A 17523-nucleotide genomic window follows, 5' to 3' on the forward strand; every position below is an offset into this window, starting at 1 on the left:
GCGAGCATTGGGTGGCGTTTTGGTATACACGTTGCATGTGCATGGCGTAGAAGGCTGGTGGTAGTCACCGACCTTGTTAGACAGAATCTTGGAATACACTGTTATCACTTGCTGCCAACGAGCACATGGATTGTCGCATCGCCGAAATAAGGCTTAACGAGGACTATTCTTGTCTTCCTCGGTTCAATCGGCATCCAAGTTCTTGAAGTTGGAGTCTCGTTAAGCTCACTAGCTTTCCTCAAGTCCGGTACACCAAATGCCTCCGGCACCAGATCCGGCGCAGGACGCGTACTCACAGACCCACAACAAACTTCAACACCACGCTAAGCTTCAAATCACGATATCGTGATAAACGTTTCGCGATAACCGTTACTTCTGGTTGCCAATTCATCTCGCAGATTAGCGATGACGATGCGGCTGCTTTCGTGATGTTGGAGGCGCAGATCACCCCCTGCTTTGGGGCATTGACGTCACGCAATGCAGGTTCCCGAACCCTGCTTTCGCGACTTTGACAGACCGCTGGGAAGACACGACGAAGGAGCGCTATGACAGGGAGGACTTCACATATAAGACCCGGCATGTGCGTTCCGAATCTTCAACTCTAAATCTCCAGACTTTATCATCTCCAACGTCTAGCCAAGCACGCATCTCGCACTCCAGATCTTGTATCGACCATCTTGAAGCTTCTCATAACTCCTACACCAAACCAACAACATGCCTCTCTTCGGATCCAAGCGGGAGCCCAGCCCCCCTCCTGCTCCTCCTCAGAAACACTCCATGTTCTCTAGACGTCGGTCTTCTTCCCCTTCGTACAGGGACTCGCGCCATAGCAGCTCCACCAGCCGCACCACCACGACATACACCTCGTCCCCTAAGCGCACTTCCGGCATGTTCAGCCGTGGCTCCGGAGATCCTAGCATTGCGACCGCTAAGCAGAGTCTCATGACCGCTGAGGCTGCGGAGAGGGACGCTGACCGTGCGCTCTTTGTCGCCAAGAACGCTGTGAGGGAGGCGCGGGAGCATGTTCATCGTTTGGAGCGTGAGGCTGCTGAGGAGTAAGTACTACCATGTACCAATGATATGATGTTGAGTGATTGCTAACGAGTATACAGAGCGAGACTTGCGAAGATCAAGCAGGGCGAGGCCAAAGCTCTCGGCAAGAAGGGCAAGCTGCTCGGAAGACACGACCATGTCTAGATCGACCCAATGCTCCACCCTTTGAAACAGCCATCGATACGGCGGGTCGGGCTGGTTCTTATTTCCTTTTATCACGATGTTGAATGATGTGAAGCGCGGAGTTATTGGATTTCTTATGTCGCCATGAGCGCTTGTATAATACCCCTGATGTCTCTATGCATATCCAATTCTGTTTGTCTACCGTTTATCTCACCTTATGCGCCAATTTGAGTGATCACGTCAGCCTGACAAACGTCATTCCATTGTCGGGCTTCACATGCTCTATCACGCCTGATAGAAGATGGCAAACAGACCGGCGGTCTCGTGGATGCGAGCATGTCTTACAAACACACTCTCTCTACTACTTATACCACGGGGAGGCCCTCCTACATGGAACAAGGCAGGCAACTCATGGACTGCTCCATCAGCAGTAAGTCTTCTTATATACCCTCGTCGCCATTGTGCAGCTCACTAACCTGATAGCAGAGACTGAGCGCGACCACTCGATGCGAGAGCCCATACGCTAGATCTCCCGCCGGGGGTGGTCGTGTGCAAGCCAAAGCAAAACATCAGACGACGGAAAAACTAGGAGCTTTTGCGGTCGCCAAAATGAAAGGGCTTCCCGACAAACGCACAAACTCCCTCTCCGCCCACACACCACCGATATTCCCACCCCACCAACACAACTTTACCTCAATTCTCTATACCCCTCCTTCTTACACTTCTACCACTTTCTATACACTCTTTCCATTCATTCAAAATGGCCCGCACCAAGCGCGAAGCGCGCAGGGCGCCGAACTCCATCGCTCAACATCGTCGCGACATTGCGGCCTACTACGCGGGGCTTGTCCAGGACAAGAACACGCCCGCCCGTCGCCATGCACTCGCGTACTCCTCGCTGCCTGAGGAGACGCCCATTCCCGTCGGCTTCGTAAGTCACCATTACCTCAATTCAAGGATAAGCAACCGCTAACTTCAACCCCTCTTCAGATGAGCCAGATCATCGAGGAAGCGCAGAAGTCACCGCAGCAGCGCGAAATAGATGAGGTCAACCGTATGGTCGCCGCTCGCCTGGCGAACAAGGCCACACCGGTTGAAGAGGCCTTGTTGAGAATTCTCTACGACCGCGAAACCAAGATAGAGCAAGAAAAGCTCGAGCAGGCGGCTGAGACTGAGGCAAAGAAGCAGCAGTGGGTCCTAGACGGCCAACGTCGTCACCAGGGCATCTTGTCCGCTGGCGGCGACCCTGTCTGGACTAGACGTCATCTCAACAGGGCGTTTCTGGGCTACGGCGACAAGTCAGATTCCGACTCTGACAGCGTCTTGAGTCCTTCTGAGAGCGACATCGACGACCCCGACTCAGGTCGTATTCGGGAAGACGGCACTGTCGTGGGCAAACAGCCTGCTGTCGGTGATACGTCGACTCCCACTCCTGAGGTGGTCGAAGAAGAGGTAAGCCCGTCCATCCGATCACATGTACCATCATCACTAACATGAGCCAGGCCAAGGCCAAGATCACCGACGCCATCTCGACCCTCACGTTCGAGAAGGCATCAGACTGCCCCCTGTGGATCGGCCACCTCGAAAAGCCGCTCCCACACCCCTCTCTGACCCCCCTTCAGAACGAACACGTTCTGAAGCGTCTCTACGACGACGAGATTGCTCGCCTGAGCGCCCTCCGCGATACCCGTGGCCCTCCCGCCGGACACCCTCCGGGTGGAGAATGGATGTATACATCCCTGTACGGGCAGACGCAGCAAGTCAAGGGGGAGTCGGCTGGAAGTCATCGGGCTGCTGCGAGAGGCTGGTGGACGTACAGTGTAGATGGCGAGGATTTGGAGGAGGTTTGGGAGAAGTGGCCGGTTGGTCTTGATGGGACACCGGTGGGCTGGAGGAGGGTGAACTGGAAGGATGGGACGGTGGGGTCTTCTCTGGTGAGGAACTGGTTGGAGAGGGAGTTGTGGGCGATGCCCGAGGAGGATGCGATGGAAGGAGTTGAGTTTGAGTAGGCGGGTGGCTGGCGAGCGTGTCTTCCTGACCGTGTACGGATGGTGCGAGGGTATGTAGTTGTGTTAAGATACCATAATGAATGCATCTAAACGACGATGATCTCACTCAGTAGATGTTACCACATTGGTTCAAGTAAAGTCTCTTGCACCGACCACGAGGGAGCCTGTCGTAGACAAAGGATTTCAGTAACCGCAACCATGACACCCCCAAGGTCATGTCGCCTTTATTAGACATATCTGCCTTGCCTGCAACCTCCAGTATCGCCATGTATAACCCTGGCGGTCATGGCACCCATATCTTGATCATCAGACTCGGAATGTGGCCTCCTTGCTGCCCTCGTCAACAGCTTCATAAGGAATACATTTCGCGCCTTGGTACTCGATCTTTGTGGAATTGTGCATAGCCCTGCAGTACCCTCGACGCATACATTGTACTCGCTGGTCCTGTTCGTGCCTGTGTGACATCCACGTAGACATTTTGACCCATCCATCTACGCTACCTGCTATAGCCTCTACGATCTGTCTTCGTGAACTCTGGCTTGCGAAAGCCGCATAGTATCTCAGCTCTATGTTGTAGTACCATGGCCATCCTGGTATGGCCCTCTCCGTATACCCAAAGTCATTCGCCGTCTTCATGTCTGTCTGTACAGGACCCTGGACCCTCAGCGGCTGACATGTATCCCACAAGATGAGATTACAATGACATGCTGCAAGGCCTCGAATATGCATCCCAGAATGTATTCAACATGGAGCTCTACTATCGATTGCGGCTTCGGGCTCTTCGGTGGGCAGGGTTTGCGGTGAATCGTCGTGGGCTGTTCGCGGTCTCGAGGCAGTAGCTCTGCATTAGCATAAGCAATCTGGCCTAGGGAAGACGGAGGGTATGGGTATTGGTGTAGGCAAGCCCGAGGGCGTTCGATGTTCGGTGGCTGCTCATGGGCGTGACGCTGCAGGTCGGCGCTGTGGTCTTGGTGTTGCACCGCCCGCCACCTCCGCGGCCAATTCGAAGTTCTCAAAGCCGCAAGGCAGTGATTTGCCCCCAAGTCTCGAGGGTTCCTCCGTGTCCGAGCTGCGGTTCCACAACCACTTCGTCAATTATGTCCAAAAAACTGTCAGGAGAAAGGTACGGTTCAAGGCTTCGCTGCGGTGCTCTGTCGACCCTCATAGACATCTGCTGCCGTGTTGCATGAGCCTGCCAGCTCCCCCATGTGAAGCTCTCCGCGAAAACTTTGGTGTTCCTTTGCTCCCTCAGCTGGTTTTTGCGGAGGAGCCTCGGGCAACCCACTCCCTCCACGCTGTATCTTCACCACCACCAGACCAAAAAATATCTGGGGAGTGCCAAAAGCAGCGCAGAGCTCACGATATCCTCCTCCAACTTTTCTGGTGTTTCTTTCTCGACGTGGTGGAGTTGCACTCCCAGATTTACACCCTTGGGGTGAGCCTCCGCCACCGCGCACGGTCGCAACTGCTTCTCTGCTTCACCCCTAGTGCTATCTGGAAGCTCAGGGTCCAGGTTATTGAGTCTCCCCTCAAGCCTGTCTATACCGTAAAAGCCCCTCCTCCCCAGAGCCCGAAGGGCAGTACGACAAGCACCATGAAGCCCGTCGCAAGCTCCTCCAACTTTCCTGGTGTTGATACGACGTCAGGGGCATCTGGGACATCCATTGATGCCCGGTGATGGTGAGCGTGAGGCCGCGAGCCTTAGCTGCAAGCCTGGCGGCCTGGCCAGGGCTGCCATATAAGCTCGTCCACCGACCTCCCCCTCCAACCCTTCAACCACCCACCACCAAAGCTTCAAGCAAACCTGGGAGCTCGACAGCGCCCTTGTGGCTTCCTGTCGGAGCGCAGCAAAGTGCTCCACATGAGCAGCCTGCCCCATGATACGTAAGTCAATCCTTCGCTCCGCTCTAAGTCTCTTCGTGCACTCTCTGACAACCTCATCAGCGCCGGCGGGCGAACGCAAGGCTTTCTCGAGCCTGATACGTGCACTCATGCACGCTTGTGCGCCACCTCCTCGATGACGACGTACCTGGTAAGTCATACTCACACTGCTTGCCTGCTTGAGCGCTGTACTCTCTTCGCGCTCTGTACTGTGGATCGCGCGATATACCCATCCTGCCCCAAGTCGCTGCGAGGCGCCTTCAACCCCGCCTTTGGCAACGTCTTGCTCTCTCCCCTCCAGCACTCTTTTGACTCTTCTTTTATAACCTTGCTCCATCTCTTGCATACTAACATACTATTCAGTCTCGCCTTCGGGCAGGTCCCTCCGCACTCCTGACCAGCACAAGCCCACCGGAACTGGGTTTGCCATCTTCTCGTCCCATGAAGAGGTATGTACCGCATTAGCAATCTACCCGCTTTTACTAACATTGAATAGGCTGTGGAATCGCTCTGCATGAACGGGCGGCTCATCAACGCCACACGCTTCGCTATGAGGTGGAGTCGGAGTAGTTCGTCTCTCGACAGTTCCAGGCAGTCGCTCTTCAAGTTTTCTACGAAGAGAACTACTTCGACTTCACCTCCAAGACATCATGTCGGGCGCCGCTCAAGGTATGTGCTCTGTTAGCATTCTCCGCACTAGAACTTACTAACACAGCTCAAGGAGAAGCATGCCCGCATCGTGGACCTCAGCAAGAACGGTGAACGTCTTCGGGGTGCGGTGCATGTGGTCCCGCGCCTGAGCAAGAACGAAGCGTACCCGCAGCCTACTTTCAAGATATCATGGCTAACATGCATGGCCCGAATCTCTCAACCTCCAGGGCGTGAGCGACTTCGACCCCAACGATCCCCTCTACTGGGCCATGGAGCACTGCCAGTCAGAACGACCCAAACCAGCAACTACATGGAAAACGGCCGCTGGTATCATGGCTTCCGGAGAGGCCTCTACATGTACCCGTGCGACGAGCACGAGAACGACCGCATGGACATCTACCACCAATTCTTTGCCGTCGCACGGAGAGGGCAGCTGCACCAGGCGCCGCACGCAAATGTCAAGCTCCCCGAGTCCGTTCGCAAGTGTTGAGTGCGACAATATGGCGCTATTTCGATATATACGCACTCTTGTGCAGTGACATCTTCTAACACAATCATGTCCAGTTACAGCGCTGGTATGTTGACCCCTCGTTCGCTATTAGTCCACTCAATGCTAACAGGTCATGTAGAGCAAGTACGGGTTCAGAATCCGACTGCACCGCCAGAGCCGCAAGCTGGCAAGAAGCGAAAGGCCGAGAAGGAGCCCGAGGTTAGTACCATCTTAGTCTTCTAGACCACTCGCTGACATGATGCAGCCGAACAAGAAAGCCTGTGCCGAACCTCTTTGTGATGCTCCTGAGAACAGGACTTGCCCTCCTCAGCCTCGAATCAATATGTACAAAGACGAGGAGGGCAAGTTCAACGGCAAAGTCGTGCGAAGAGGTACGTCTGTCCGATCCAATGCCGACCTCAAGCGCTAACTCAACAACAGCTGCATCGCGAGTCGGTCCTCGTGAAGCCCGTCAACACGAGAACACCCCATCAAGAAGTTCGATACCAGAAGAGAACTCGTGTTGGCGGGTCGTCACACCGGAGACAACCACGGCATGGGTGGCGGACACATGCGTGGAGGCACCGGCGCTGTACCCTTCGGGGCTGGGTCCCCCTCAACACCACATGGGTCATGGCCACGGCCACGGAATGGGTGGCGGACATATGCGCGGTGGCACTGGCGCTGTGCCCTTTAGGGCTGGAGACTGGAAGTGCGGAGAGAACGGCTGTGGATACCACAAGATCACCCCGACGTCTTGACTAAGCCGATGGACGCTCGCGCCGACGTTCGCGCTTTCTTGTCAGAGCGAAGCAAGGTTCTGCACACGAGCGGTCTCCCCCACGACACTACCCAATCAGAACTAGAGAGCTGGTTCACACAATTCGGCGGACGTCCAATTGCGTTCTGGACCTGCGAGCAGTAAGTCGCCTTCCCCTAATGGGGTTGGCGCACCGACAACACGCCATGCAGCTGCCCTGATGACCTCCGCGAAAGCTTCCTGCATCATGTAGGACGCAGAGAAGTTTGTGGCCTGGAAATTCGGCGGCCAGAGATACGACGGACGCGATCAAGTGCTTCTGCTTGCCGAGGACAAGCCGCGCTTCAAGAAGTCTGGCCGTGGCGATATTCCTGACAGCGATTCAGAGTAACCACCTGTCAAAGCCAAGGATCGACGTATAGCTTTGGACACGAGTAGGATACGGGATGGAGGTTGATACGCAGGCTTGGATGCTTGAACGGGGAATGATACCATCGCCCTGGTCGTGCAAAGAGAGAGACGGCAGCTACCACAACTTCGCGAAGAACACCGCCTGTCTCCGCTGTGGTGCGAGCCGCGCATGTGCAGCTGTTGTTGCCGACTTCGAAGATCAGAGTCCCTCCGGCAAGAAGAAGCGCAAGGCGCGGAAGAAGCCACTCGTGAGTACTTTTCGCATACTCTCGTCCAGCTACTGACAAGCATAGTCTGATGAAGAGTGCAAAGTTACAAACGCCGAGTATCATCAAGGACGTCCCAAGTTATTCGGTTGGGGGCGACTGGATATGGGCGAGGTCGGGGCCCTATCCACCAACGGCATTGAACGCTTTGCGCAGAGTTGTTCGTTCGTAAAAGCTTCTAGCCTTGGTCTTCGTGGGAAATCGTAAGACGCTGACATCATTCGGCGCGGTGACGGAGACCGTGGCAACCCTCACATGGGACCAAGTCCGCAACGCCGGTTCCATCCGTGGGTGTCGTAGAGCGCTTGAGCAACTTCTACAACGAGCACATTGGACCCAAGAACCTCGAGTTCGCATTCGTAGACTCGTGGGACGAATGTGTTCGTTGTAGAGGGATCGCTCGCGCCTATGCCATCCACGGAACGTTTTAGCATGGCACCGCAGCGGTACGTACAAGCAACATCCTATCCAAACCACAGATAAGACATGAGCTAACTTTGCTAGGCTTCGGCCGGTGTAAGCCGCCTTCACACCCATCGGGTCCCCCGGTGGGTGGTTGGCGCCTCAGGTCGCCTGCGACCTGATGCAGAATACTGCCGTCGGGCTCGGTACTGAGCGCCGTATGGAGTGTTCTGTGTTGGGTTCGCATGGCACCTCTGCGGCGCCGCTCCCAACGCCGTGTCCAGAAGAAACGGAAAGGCCAGCCTCACAATGCAGCAAACAAACGTCAGCGCAAGTAGTTGTATGTTGTGAGGCTGGCCGGCCGTGGAAGAAAGAAGGATCCGACGAGGACGAGGACCCGGTTTCGCCACCCATTACGCCACTATGGACGACCTCGCGCGCTCCATGGCCAAGGACATCCGCGATATCCAACCGTACGAAGGCCAGATGTTCTTGTCAATGTTCATCGACGCAAACCCCGAGCACTCTGTGTGGGAGTTCACCAACGACGACTATGAGGACATCAAGAACCAGGTCGACCTCATCTCTAGGGGGTTGGATCGGTGAACCCTGCAACGTCGTCCATGTCGACACCATCCAGGAAAAGGACAAAGACCTCGGCTTCCTGGCCGACAGGACATCGTCACCGCCCTCGCACAAGAGAAGTGCATCTGCGAGAACGTCATGTGCTCGGCGTGGCAGATCCGCATGTTCGTCAACGCACCTAAGGCGTATTCCAAGCGGAAGGATATTCCAGATGTAAGGATCAGAACCGGGAGGTATCCTGCCACTGACCCGACTATCGAGCTGGTTCGAACGCGATCGCAACCGCAACGTAGAGCGCATCTACAACGCGATCGCAACCGAAACGCAGAGCGCATCTACAACGCGATGGTCAGCGGCGATCATGCTAGAGACAACCCCAAATCAACCGCGCGGAAGAGATGGATCGAAGAGCCACATTACCAGTCCGACTTGTGGGAGATAGCAAGAGGCCGAACGCGGAAGGTCACAGTGTATGAATGGCAAAGGGTGGGAGATGTCGTCGGAACCCCCGGCGCGGTGTGTTGGAAGTTTGTGGCGGCTTGTGGAAAACGGATTTGGCGATGGGATGTGAGCGACGTCTTGGTTTCGAGTTGAGGTTCAAATGCGCATGAAGTTCTCCAATCTATCTCCAATAAACCACATGTCTTCGTTAGCCCGCGGGCCACATGCATCGCGTCGTGAGCGAATGAGTGTTGCGTCCCTCGCGACGGTATGTAACCCCCCTCTTCATCATCGGATGTTTGCTGACGTTTGCCTGCTTTGGTTCTTACCAGAACATGCCTGCCGTGAATGGCGACGATACTGAAGCATTTTGGAGATGCCAGATCGCCCGTGAGGATGGCAAGGGATGGTCTGCGGCTGCACGTCGACGGTGGCTGGGCGGAAGATGGCGACCCACACTCGCTTCCGCGCTTCATCCTTCCCGGACTTCCGACCACACGTCTTCGCCCCTTCTTCGCAAACTTCATCGAGAAGCTCGCCAACTCATCTTCCTTCGTCCCGTAAAACCGGTGTATCATCGTTCATCTCGCTGGCGATAGAAAGAGCTAGGAAAATACTGTCGCGGCATGTAACGTCGAAAGCCGTGCGCCATGGTCTTTGGATTTCCGTTGTGAGGGCGTCGAATGGCGTGAAAGACGTCTTACAAACCGCGCGACGCTGCGCAATTTGCTCGCATCTCATAACGGCATGCTCATGCATATTTTAGCCATGGGTATGCGCAACCCCGATGCTATTCCCATCGCCGCTCCGAGCTCATAAGGGCATTCAGCCTCAAGATATCGCTTCCGAATGCCGGATCTTGACCACCTGACGAGAGTATGGCCGGCTTCGCTATGCCTGACATCGAACGCGCCTATCTTGTCTGTCTCGTGTTATGATGAACACGTTCCGACGCTGTCCATAGTTTCAGATGTCGCGTTGATGCTGCTGCTCCTTGGTCCTTGCCGAAGACTCTCAGCACGGTCGGCTGGATGCTCGATCGCTGAGGATGCGCAGAGGATAGCCTTGTTCCGTCGTGCAAGGTTTACGGGCGAAAGGTCGCGATGTCTTGCGCGTGTTCTCCTACTTCAACGTGCTGAGGCTCGTGCCCTCGTTGCGTGCTGCTGGGCGTCTCAAGCTTGAGGCTGTCCGCAGCCGCTGGTGTACCTCGCGCCATTCAAGCAAACCGGTCGCGATTCGTTGATCGCATTCCACGGCTGCAGTGCGCATACGGGAGAAAGCAGATACACCGCTCGTATGTCGCTGTGGCTCGTCGCCGGTGTCCGTCGCGTTTGGAGCCTTCGCCGCCGTTTCGTCGAGCTGCCCTTCATCCAAGGGGTGTCTCTTCTATCTCGCTGTTGTCTGGCCCGTCGCCGCTCTCGCGTCCGGTATGCAGCTCATCTAAGCCTTGTGTTTGGTCTGCGATCAACACACATCGGCGGTACCGGTCGAGGCGGAGGCGCTCTGCGGCTTCGTGGGATGTTGTGCGCGGGGAGGACGGCGAATCGAACTGGTCGTAGGGAGTGCCCGAAGTTTGTCCTAGATCACTATATCCTTTGTCAGTCGCTCTTGGATCTCCAGCATGGGCTTTAAACCTGCTGTGTCAAGTCGCCGTCTCGGGGCAGCAAAAGTCTGCAAGCTCATTCTCAACGCCGCGGAGGAGCCCGCCACCACAGGAGTGAGCAAGCCGGCGGTAGTCGTACCGCATCGTCACTGCTGGCTGTCAGAAAGCCGCTCGTCTGTCGCGCATCAGTAAAGGTCGGGCAGTAGCTTGCCGTTCCGTCAGCGGCCTTCGCCTTGGGATGAGTGAGCTCTCCGTCAGGGGTGAGGGGATCTTAGCCACGCCTGCGAAGAGACGTCGCGCGATCGTGCCTATCATCGACGATGCCCTATGTCGGAGAAGCTCGCAGGAAGCCTCTATCGTCGGCCTGGGCGTCGAGGGGCTCGTGGCGCAAATTCGTGGGTTGTTGCCGTGAAAGAATCTTGGATGAGCCTGCTGTCGCGGGGCATGATGCTTTCGAGAAAGCCGTTGCAGTAGAGGTTTTCGCGCTTGAAAAGGCTCTGGTCAAGGTTTGGCGACTAGCCGCACTCCTATGATGGCGTTGTGGTCGTGTGTATGGTGAAGCTGAGGCGGCGGTCGGCGGAGCGAGACGAAGCACAATATCAGCCCCACCACGATGCAGCCCGCCCTTCATCAAAGCTGGGGAAACGCGTCAAGCATAGGATAGCGGGAGACCCATTGTGAGCGAGCAGGCGGGATACTTGCATGCACACAAGCACAGCTGGGACTCGCGCCTTGCACAACCAAAGAAGGCCTGCATTCCAAACCCTACTGGCCTTCTGCGGAGCGGCTAGAGGAAGACTTCTACTATCCGGCCACGTTCAAACCGCGCCCATTGGGACAGCATGCCTGCGTCTAGCTCTCGATCACTGCAAAATTGTATGCAACGCGCTCTTGAGTAGCTTGCACTGTAGACATCAGGGATCGTCTCATACGATGTCAAGCACGAAGGTCAAGCACAGAGATCAAGCACCAAGTGTTCAAGACATGCGATTGACCGCTCTGATTGCCTGCGGCTGCTACATGCTAGATACATGTTGGTCATTGTCTCAAGGGCCTCCTACGTGGGCTCATGGTATCCCCTTGGCCCATAGTCCTACCGCTGCTGCCCTGCTTCCATGCTTGCTCAAGGCGTCCTCGCCTTTCCTGCCGCCTCCGTCTACGTATGTCAGGAACCGCGTATCCCCCTGGCCGCCCTCCTGCTCGCCTATCGCCTTGCCTCGTACCCATCGTGGCTTTCTTGTGCTGGTTTCGGTTTGATGTAGGCTGTAGGTTGGGGAGTCTGGAATTGGACGTTGTCCTAGCAGGTCGGTCGCCGTCAGAGGTTCCTAAGACTGCTGTCAGTGAAAGATATCCCGGACAGGACTGATCAGTATACGTTCTTGGGATGCTACGTCAGCAATACCAATAACCTTCAGTGGTCTCTCACCATACCCCGCCTACCCTCGCGGTCAATAGAAGTCGCAGAACCCTAGCAGACTCTCGGCGCTAGTGGGTCACCCAAATGGTCAACAGTACTTCACACAGACAATAGAAGTGCTGCGCGCCCCGGAAAAGCTTGCAATTGCCTGAGCTGGGTGCTACATGGCCACTGAATAATAGTATCACTTCCTTAGGTCTCAATAGGGGGTCGTCGTCGAGTACAGGTCACCGTTGCTCTCGTCTTGGCGCGGGAGCTGGGGCCTCAGGGAGCCGACTATATAAACAAGCGAATTTTGGGATCCCTCTTCTGCTCTTTGGCAACCACATCACTCTGCCCAGTTCAAGAATTGTTTACAATTCTTAAAAGTCTCTTCCCTCCTCCCTCAACAACAACAACAACAACACCAACACCAAGACCTTTCGGCAACCTCCCACCATCCTACACCACCAAGTCCGGAACATCACCGGCAAATACGTCACCATGTGGCGTTGCTTTGCACAAGTTGGGCCTGAGGCCGATGGAGAGGAAGTCCCTCCCCCCGCCAACGCCGGTTTCGCCCTCGAGGGACGGCGGATCCCGCCTTGGATCGAGCCACCGGCGCCGCCTCGCCCAGCAGGTGGCTTCCCTCCTCCGCCGCCTCCGCCTCCGCCTCCGCCTCCCCCGCCCCCTCCACCCCCTCGGGTCTTCACCCAGTGGGAGTTGCACGGGATCCGGGGCATGGCGCTCCACAACTTCTTCGCCTCCCTCTCGGTGGCCGACCAGTACCGCTGGCGAGCCCTCCAACACAACTGAGGACGACGTGGCGGCGGACGACGACGACGACGACATGATTGGCGCGTTGTGGCCTCCTGGGTGGTCTTTTGGGTTGGGTTTGGGGGGTTTGGGCTGGGGTTGTGGTCTCTTGGGTGGTTTCTCGGCGCGCTCTGGCCGCGTATATAGTTGAATGGAGTCTCCTCGCTGCCTGCTTCTTTGCCGGTGGCGTCTTCCCGATCACATTGTATTCTGCAAACCTCTTTTGTGATATGTATATTTGCTGTGAAATATCTGCACTAAAATCGACTATGTCCACTTTATCCCTTTCACTCAAGCACCCCCCTCCCTCTTAGCATACTCATCCTGCATCCTCTCCTCATACTCCCTCTCCTTTACTTTGGTATCTTCCTCCTCCGTCACATCCTGGATCCGCTTCGCATCCGCATGTCTGTGGTCCTCTAGCTGTCTTCCTGAAGCATCTGTTTCGAATCGCTCGACGCGCGGCGCTTCACCTGGAGCTTGATGTGTACGCTCGACGCGGGTGCCGCTGGGGTCTGTGAAGGTGTGTTCGGACTTTGAGGTTGTTTGGCCGTTGATGGTTGTGCTGGAGGAGGAGGTACTGAAGGATTGGAAGGTTGAGCTGGACATTGTGGCGGTGGTTGGTGGGTTGTATAGTTTGATGAGTTGACGAATTTGTGACGGGAGGTAGTTTGGAGTCGTTGGTGTAGATGTTTGAGATGTGAGGTTGTTGGGTTGTTAAACCTATTCATGGACCGAGGTCGTGTGTTACGCGTTGTGATCTCATGAGTGACGTCATAGGGTCCAGCAACTTGACACGACAACCAACTACTTCACGACTCGACGCGATTGATCTGTTGCGTGCGCCTTTCGCATCAAGGAACGTCGCAAAAAGTTCCGTCATTTCCACTAGCATAGTGTAGCCAGCCGTCTGGGCCGCCGGCTCCACAGGAAACCCAGGAACAACGCCAATACGGACCGCAATCGCGAAAGACAGCAGGGGCGAGAACGCAAGATATGGAGACGGAGAAGTGGCTGAGATCTAATGCGTGAATCTGCGATCGCCACGCAGAAGTCGTAACGCACTTTGCAGGTTGTGTGGAAAGATCTTAGGCTACTCGATTGATGCGACATTACCAACTCACATCAGTTATCCACATATGGGACAAGAGCCTTTCTTCAATTTCCAACCCCCAGCTTTTAGCGCTCTCCATGGCGATTCGACCACTTCGATCGTCCTCGTTATATCAGGAAATAGTATCATGTGCACGTCAGTAAATCTCGAGGGGTCGCGGTACTCTACGAAACGGTACCAAAGGTTTCGTTGATGCTGGTTCGGGGTCGAATTTCACGAGATCGCCATCGATTCCATGCAACCTCTCTTCTTCTTTGTCAGTCTCTTCAAATCTGGGCGCACCAAATAGGTCGCAAGCTGCTTTCGAATTGAGCATGCGAACATTGAAGATGGTTGTGCGATGTGGCTCCCATCCGATAGATGGATAAGTGTCGAGTTTGAGCAGGCGAGAGCGTATGTGTCCGTCGCGGTTGGTCACTACTACTGTGTGATCCTATCAATGAGATCAGCATGGTCCTCGTCGTGAAGAGACGTTAGGACGTACAGGAAGATCCGCGCAATCAGCAACTAACAAAGTGTCTACAACTAAGTCAGCTCATGTTACACCATGTGATCGCTCATCATACCATCGGCCATTTCCCCTTGACTGGTAAGTCTAGCCGAGATATTAGTACCATCTTCGAATTGAAGCGCGTACTTCCTCGTGAAATCCTTGACAGTCATGCCAGGTAACGTCACCACACTTTGGTAGAGTTCTTCATCCTCAACACCCACATCGATGCCTATCAGTATCTTAGTGTTCGTGGATGGCGTTACCTCGAAGCGTATAGTCTGGGCGTCTTGCTGTGTAGAATTGGCTGCATACGGTGGACGACGGAACTGTGTCGTTAGCGCATTGATGTTGGACTTGTATCCATTGACGAAGGCCTGGTCGGGCACGATAAAATAATCTTGTTGGCCTTGTACTTGCGAAGTTTGGCCTGTTATCACGTTCACATTGTCGACGTAGATACGGATCACGTACAGCCTGTCTGCGTCAAGCTTGATCCACATTGCTTCGCTCTCTGCAGTCGCTCATGGTTAGCACATCCGAGTAGATCCGCTGGTATCCAACTCACGGCTCATGTGTAGATACAGCCCCCTACATTCTGCCTCATCAAACTGCTGCCGATTGCTATCTCTTTGCAGAAAATGCAGAGGAAATATACCGTCGTCAGGAAGTAGATCGGCCAGGTCGCGGCTGGGATCGATAGATGTCCGGTGGAATTCGATCTCTAGGTGATCGTCGACTCTGATGATATTCCCACCACGTCGCTCACAGGAAAGCTGCGCCATGATCGCGGTGGAAGAAGAAGGGAGTGGCAGAGAGGATACCACTGAGTAGACATATGTTCGACATGGTTTGATAGCAAATGGCAACGAATCGCCGCGATGAGGACAGCACTTATAGCAACCACGCTTGATGTGAGCAGAAGATGGCAACCGCTGGACATAGAGGAAGGATTCGTTCTACAGAGGGAGGATGTCACTGGTTCGCTCGAGCTGGCTTCCTGTGGCAGGGCATAGTCGCGTCAGCAACAGACCTCAGTGGTATCTATACACTCCATGGGACATGGGAACATAAAGATGGCATCGGCATCAACATCAATACCCTCCGACGCGCCATGTCGGAGGTGGCAGAGAAGTTTGGCGGGGGAACCAGCGTTCGTGCCTCATGATCGCCGGCTAATGGCGCGACACCCCTGCAAGGCTCCGCCACGCTACGCCCCTGACAGCGGCGGCAGCGACGAGCGCCAGGCACCTGCCCTCGATCATTCCACCACCAGCCCACCATGCTGCTGTCCGGTATCGCGCTGCTGGCCGGCCTTCTGTCTTCGGCCTATGCCGCAGATATTCCCGAAGTACTCGACTGCGACCTGGATGGAAGAGGAAAAGTGCCTGAAGAGTGCGAGGCGCCCATTGCACCGGTCGCAGCCGTGGTACCCGGATCGTCCTACATCGCGAAGATAGAATGCAAGGACTGCCCTTATGAGGACCCTGAAGATCACGAGGTCATAACTGGTGATAATGTGCTTGTATGTATAAGTGTCGAGCCTAAGTCCAGCATGTGCCTAAAAAGCAGTGCTAACCAGCCTGAGCGCTATAGCTTCTCAACGTAACCCTCACGCACGATAATCGCACAGTCCTCCTCAACGATCGCCCGCTATATCCCTTACCGACCATACCTACACCCTCCACCTTCCTCGTTACACGATACCGCTCGAACCTCTCCCATGCAGAACTGTACTGGGGCCTAAACTCCGAAGACCCGTATTGTCGAGAAAGCTGGAGTGACAGAGGACGATGGTGCCACGAAGTACCTTTGACACATGCCCCGCGAATGTATATCGATTATTTATTCATCACGAACCCGAGCGACAATCAAGAAGGCGATGACGCGCATGCGGAATACTGGAGCGTTGCGCTGGACGTGATTGGGAAGTCGCGGTACCCTGACGACCCTCTTTGGAAGTTCAACAACCCGGAGCAGAAGATGCTGTGGATGCGCGTCAAAGGAACACCTCTGAGAAGAGGAGACAAAGGAGGGCCAGCCAAGGTCGCCGACCCGTTCGGCCAATCTACCACGGACGACCAGATCTACGAGTACCAAATCGTCGATGTGCGCCTAGTAGCTCGAGCCTACACCTTTCCCCTCAAGAAGTCTTTGACAATTTGGGGCACAATAGGTCACTTCCTTGGCAGCGACGTCTGGGAACTAGAGGGGAGTCGCTTCCTCTACCGCAAAGAAGAATGGGGATACTTCGGCAAGAAAGGAACGCTTCGCGACATGTTTGGCGAATTCGTTCACTGGGAATGGTGGGGCTTGTTCTGGGTCATTTTCAGCAGCGTCGTTGGCGGCCTATTTACCATCTTTCTCTTATGGAAGATGTATTGGTGGATCGTTGCGCAGCGCGAGCTCATGAAGTGGGACGGCATGGAGGATGTCTGGGAGAATATGAGGAGGGATAGGGTGGCTGAAGAGGAGGGTGCACTGCTAAGTGCTCACGGCGCGTACCGCGATGATCCGGACGAAGGCAGCTCGTCGAGACCACCGGCGTATGAGGATGCGTTGAAGCCGCTGCCAAGTAAACCCCTGCCCGAGAAGCCTTTACCGGCGGTACCGTTGATCGATGCTTGAGGATCTCGATGCACAACCGCCATTTTCTTAATATCTACTTACGAATATCCCATCTTTTCACCATTTACCTTCTTTACCACGTCTCTCATCTTCCCAATCTTGTCTAGATCTACATTCCTGAAACTGGTCGGACAATCAACTGTCTCTCTCACAGTATTTAACAGGAGGGTTTCGACTGACCACATTCCGCGTTGGAAGCAGTCAACAGTTACCAAGCAACACTACATATCTGGTCGTACGGCATCGCACTATGGCGGCAGCTCGTATGAGATCGCCACCAACATTGTTAAAGAGCGCTCAGCCCAGTCGCAGCTTATCATGCAATCGGCCTGCGTCGAGCATCACAAGAAATACTCAAACGTCAATGATATCGCGATAGCCGAGATCGTAGCTTCAGAACTCGG

At 55.0% G+C, this 17523-nt stretch overlaps 7 protein-coding genes across 7 annotated transcripts; 5 read left to right on the top strand and 2 right to left on the bottom strand.

Moving 5' to 3' along the window:
* Positions 1-888: 888 nt before the first annotated feature.
* Positions 889-1197, top strand: J4E84_007456 (uncharacterized protein; the record flags this gene model as incomplete). Its single annotated transcript, XM_049390039.1, has 2 exons — positions 889-1055; positions 1113-1197. The coding sequence occupies 2 exons, from the start codon at positions 889-891 to the stop codon at positions 1195-1197; spliced, it is 252 nt and encodes an 83-aa protein (XP_049242339.1).
* Positions 1198-1936: 739 nt separating this feature from the next.
* Positions 1937-3185, top strand: J4E84_007457 (uncharacterized protein; the record flags this gene model as incomplete). The annotated part of the gene is made up of 3 exons (XM_049390040.1): positions 1937-2107; positions 2167-2628; positions 2679-3185. The coding sequence occupies 3 exons, from the start codon at positions 1937-1939 to the stop codon at positions 3183-3185; spliced, it is 1140 nt and encodes a 379-aa protein (XP_049242340.1).
* A 2842-nt stretch (positions 3186-6027) lies between these two features.
* J4E84_007458 (uncharacterized protein) lies at positions 6028-6450 on the top strand (the record flags this gene model as incomplete). Its single annotated transcript, XM_049390041.1, has 2 exons — positions 6028-6202; positions 6338-6450. 2 exons carry the CDS (start codon positions 6028-6030, stop codon positions 6448-6450), a joined length of 288 nt encoding a protein of 95 aa, XP_049242341.1.
* A 100-nt stretch (positions 6451-6550) lies between these two features.
* On the top strand, positions 6551-8384 carry J4E84_007459 (uncharacterized protein; the record flags this gene model as incomplete). Its single annotated transcript, XM_049390042.1, has 6 exons — positions 6551-6599; positions 7228-7354; positions 7584-7626; positions 7672-7812; positions 7911-8011; positions 8234-8384. The coding sequence occupies 6 exons, from the start codon at positions 6551-6553 to the stop codon at positions 8382-8384; spliced, it is 612 nt and encodes a 203-aa protein (XP_049242342.1).
* A 4794-nt stretch (positions 8385-13178) lies between these two features.
* On the bottom strand, positions 13179-13496 carry J4E84_007460 (uncharacterized protein; the record flags this gene model as incomplete). The annotated part of the gene is made up of 1 exon (XM_049390043.1): positions 13179-13496. One exon carries the CDS (start codon positions 13494-13496, stop codon positions 13179-13181), a length of 318 nt encoding a protein of 105 aa, XP_049242343.1.
* Positions 13497-14541: 1045 nt separating this feature from the next.
* Positions 14542-15066, bottom strand: J4E84_007461 (uncharacterized protein; the record flags this gene model as incomplete). The annotated part of the gene is made up of 2 exons (XM_049390044.1): positions 14542-15005; positions 15060-15066. 2 exons carry the CDS (start codon positions 15064-15066, stop codon positions 14542-14544), a joined length of 471 nt encoding a protein of 156 aa, XP_049242344.1.
* A 707-nt stretch (positions 15067-15773) lies between these two features.
* J4E84_007462 (uncharacterized protein) lies at positions 15774-17119 on the top strand (the record flags this gene model as incomplete). Its single annotated transcript, XM_049390045.1, has 2 exons — positions 15774-16016; positions 16088-17119. 2 exons carry the CDS (start codon positions 15774-15776, stop codon positions 17117-17119), a joined length of 1275 nt encoding a protein of 424 aa, XP_049242345.1.
* Positions 17120-17523: the final 404 nt, after the last annotated feature.

This window comes from Alternaria hordeiaustralica (assembly GCF_023758085.1).
Source record: "Alternaria hordeiaustralica strain BMP 2776 chromosome Unknown scaffold_16, whole genome shotgun sequence".
Taxonomy (NCBI): domain Eukaryota; kingdom Fungi; phylum Ascomycota; class Dothideomycetes; order Pleosporales; family Pleosporaceae; genus Alternaria; species Alternaria hordeiaustralica.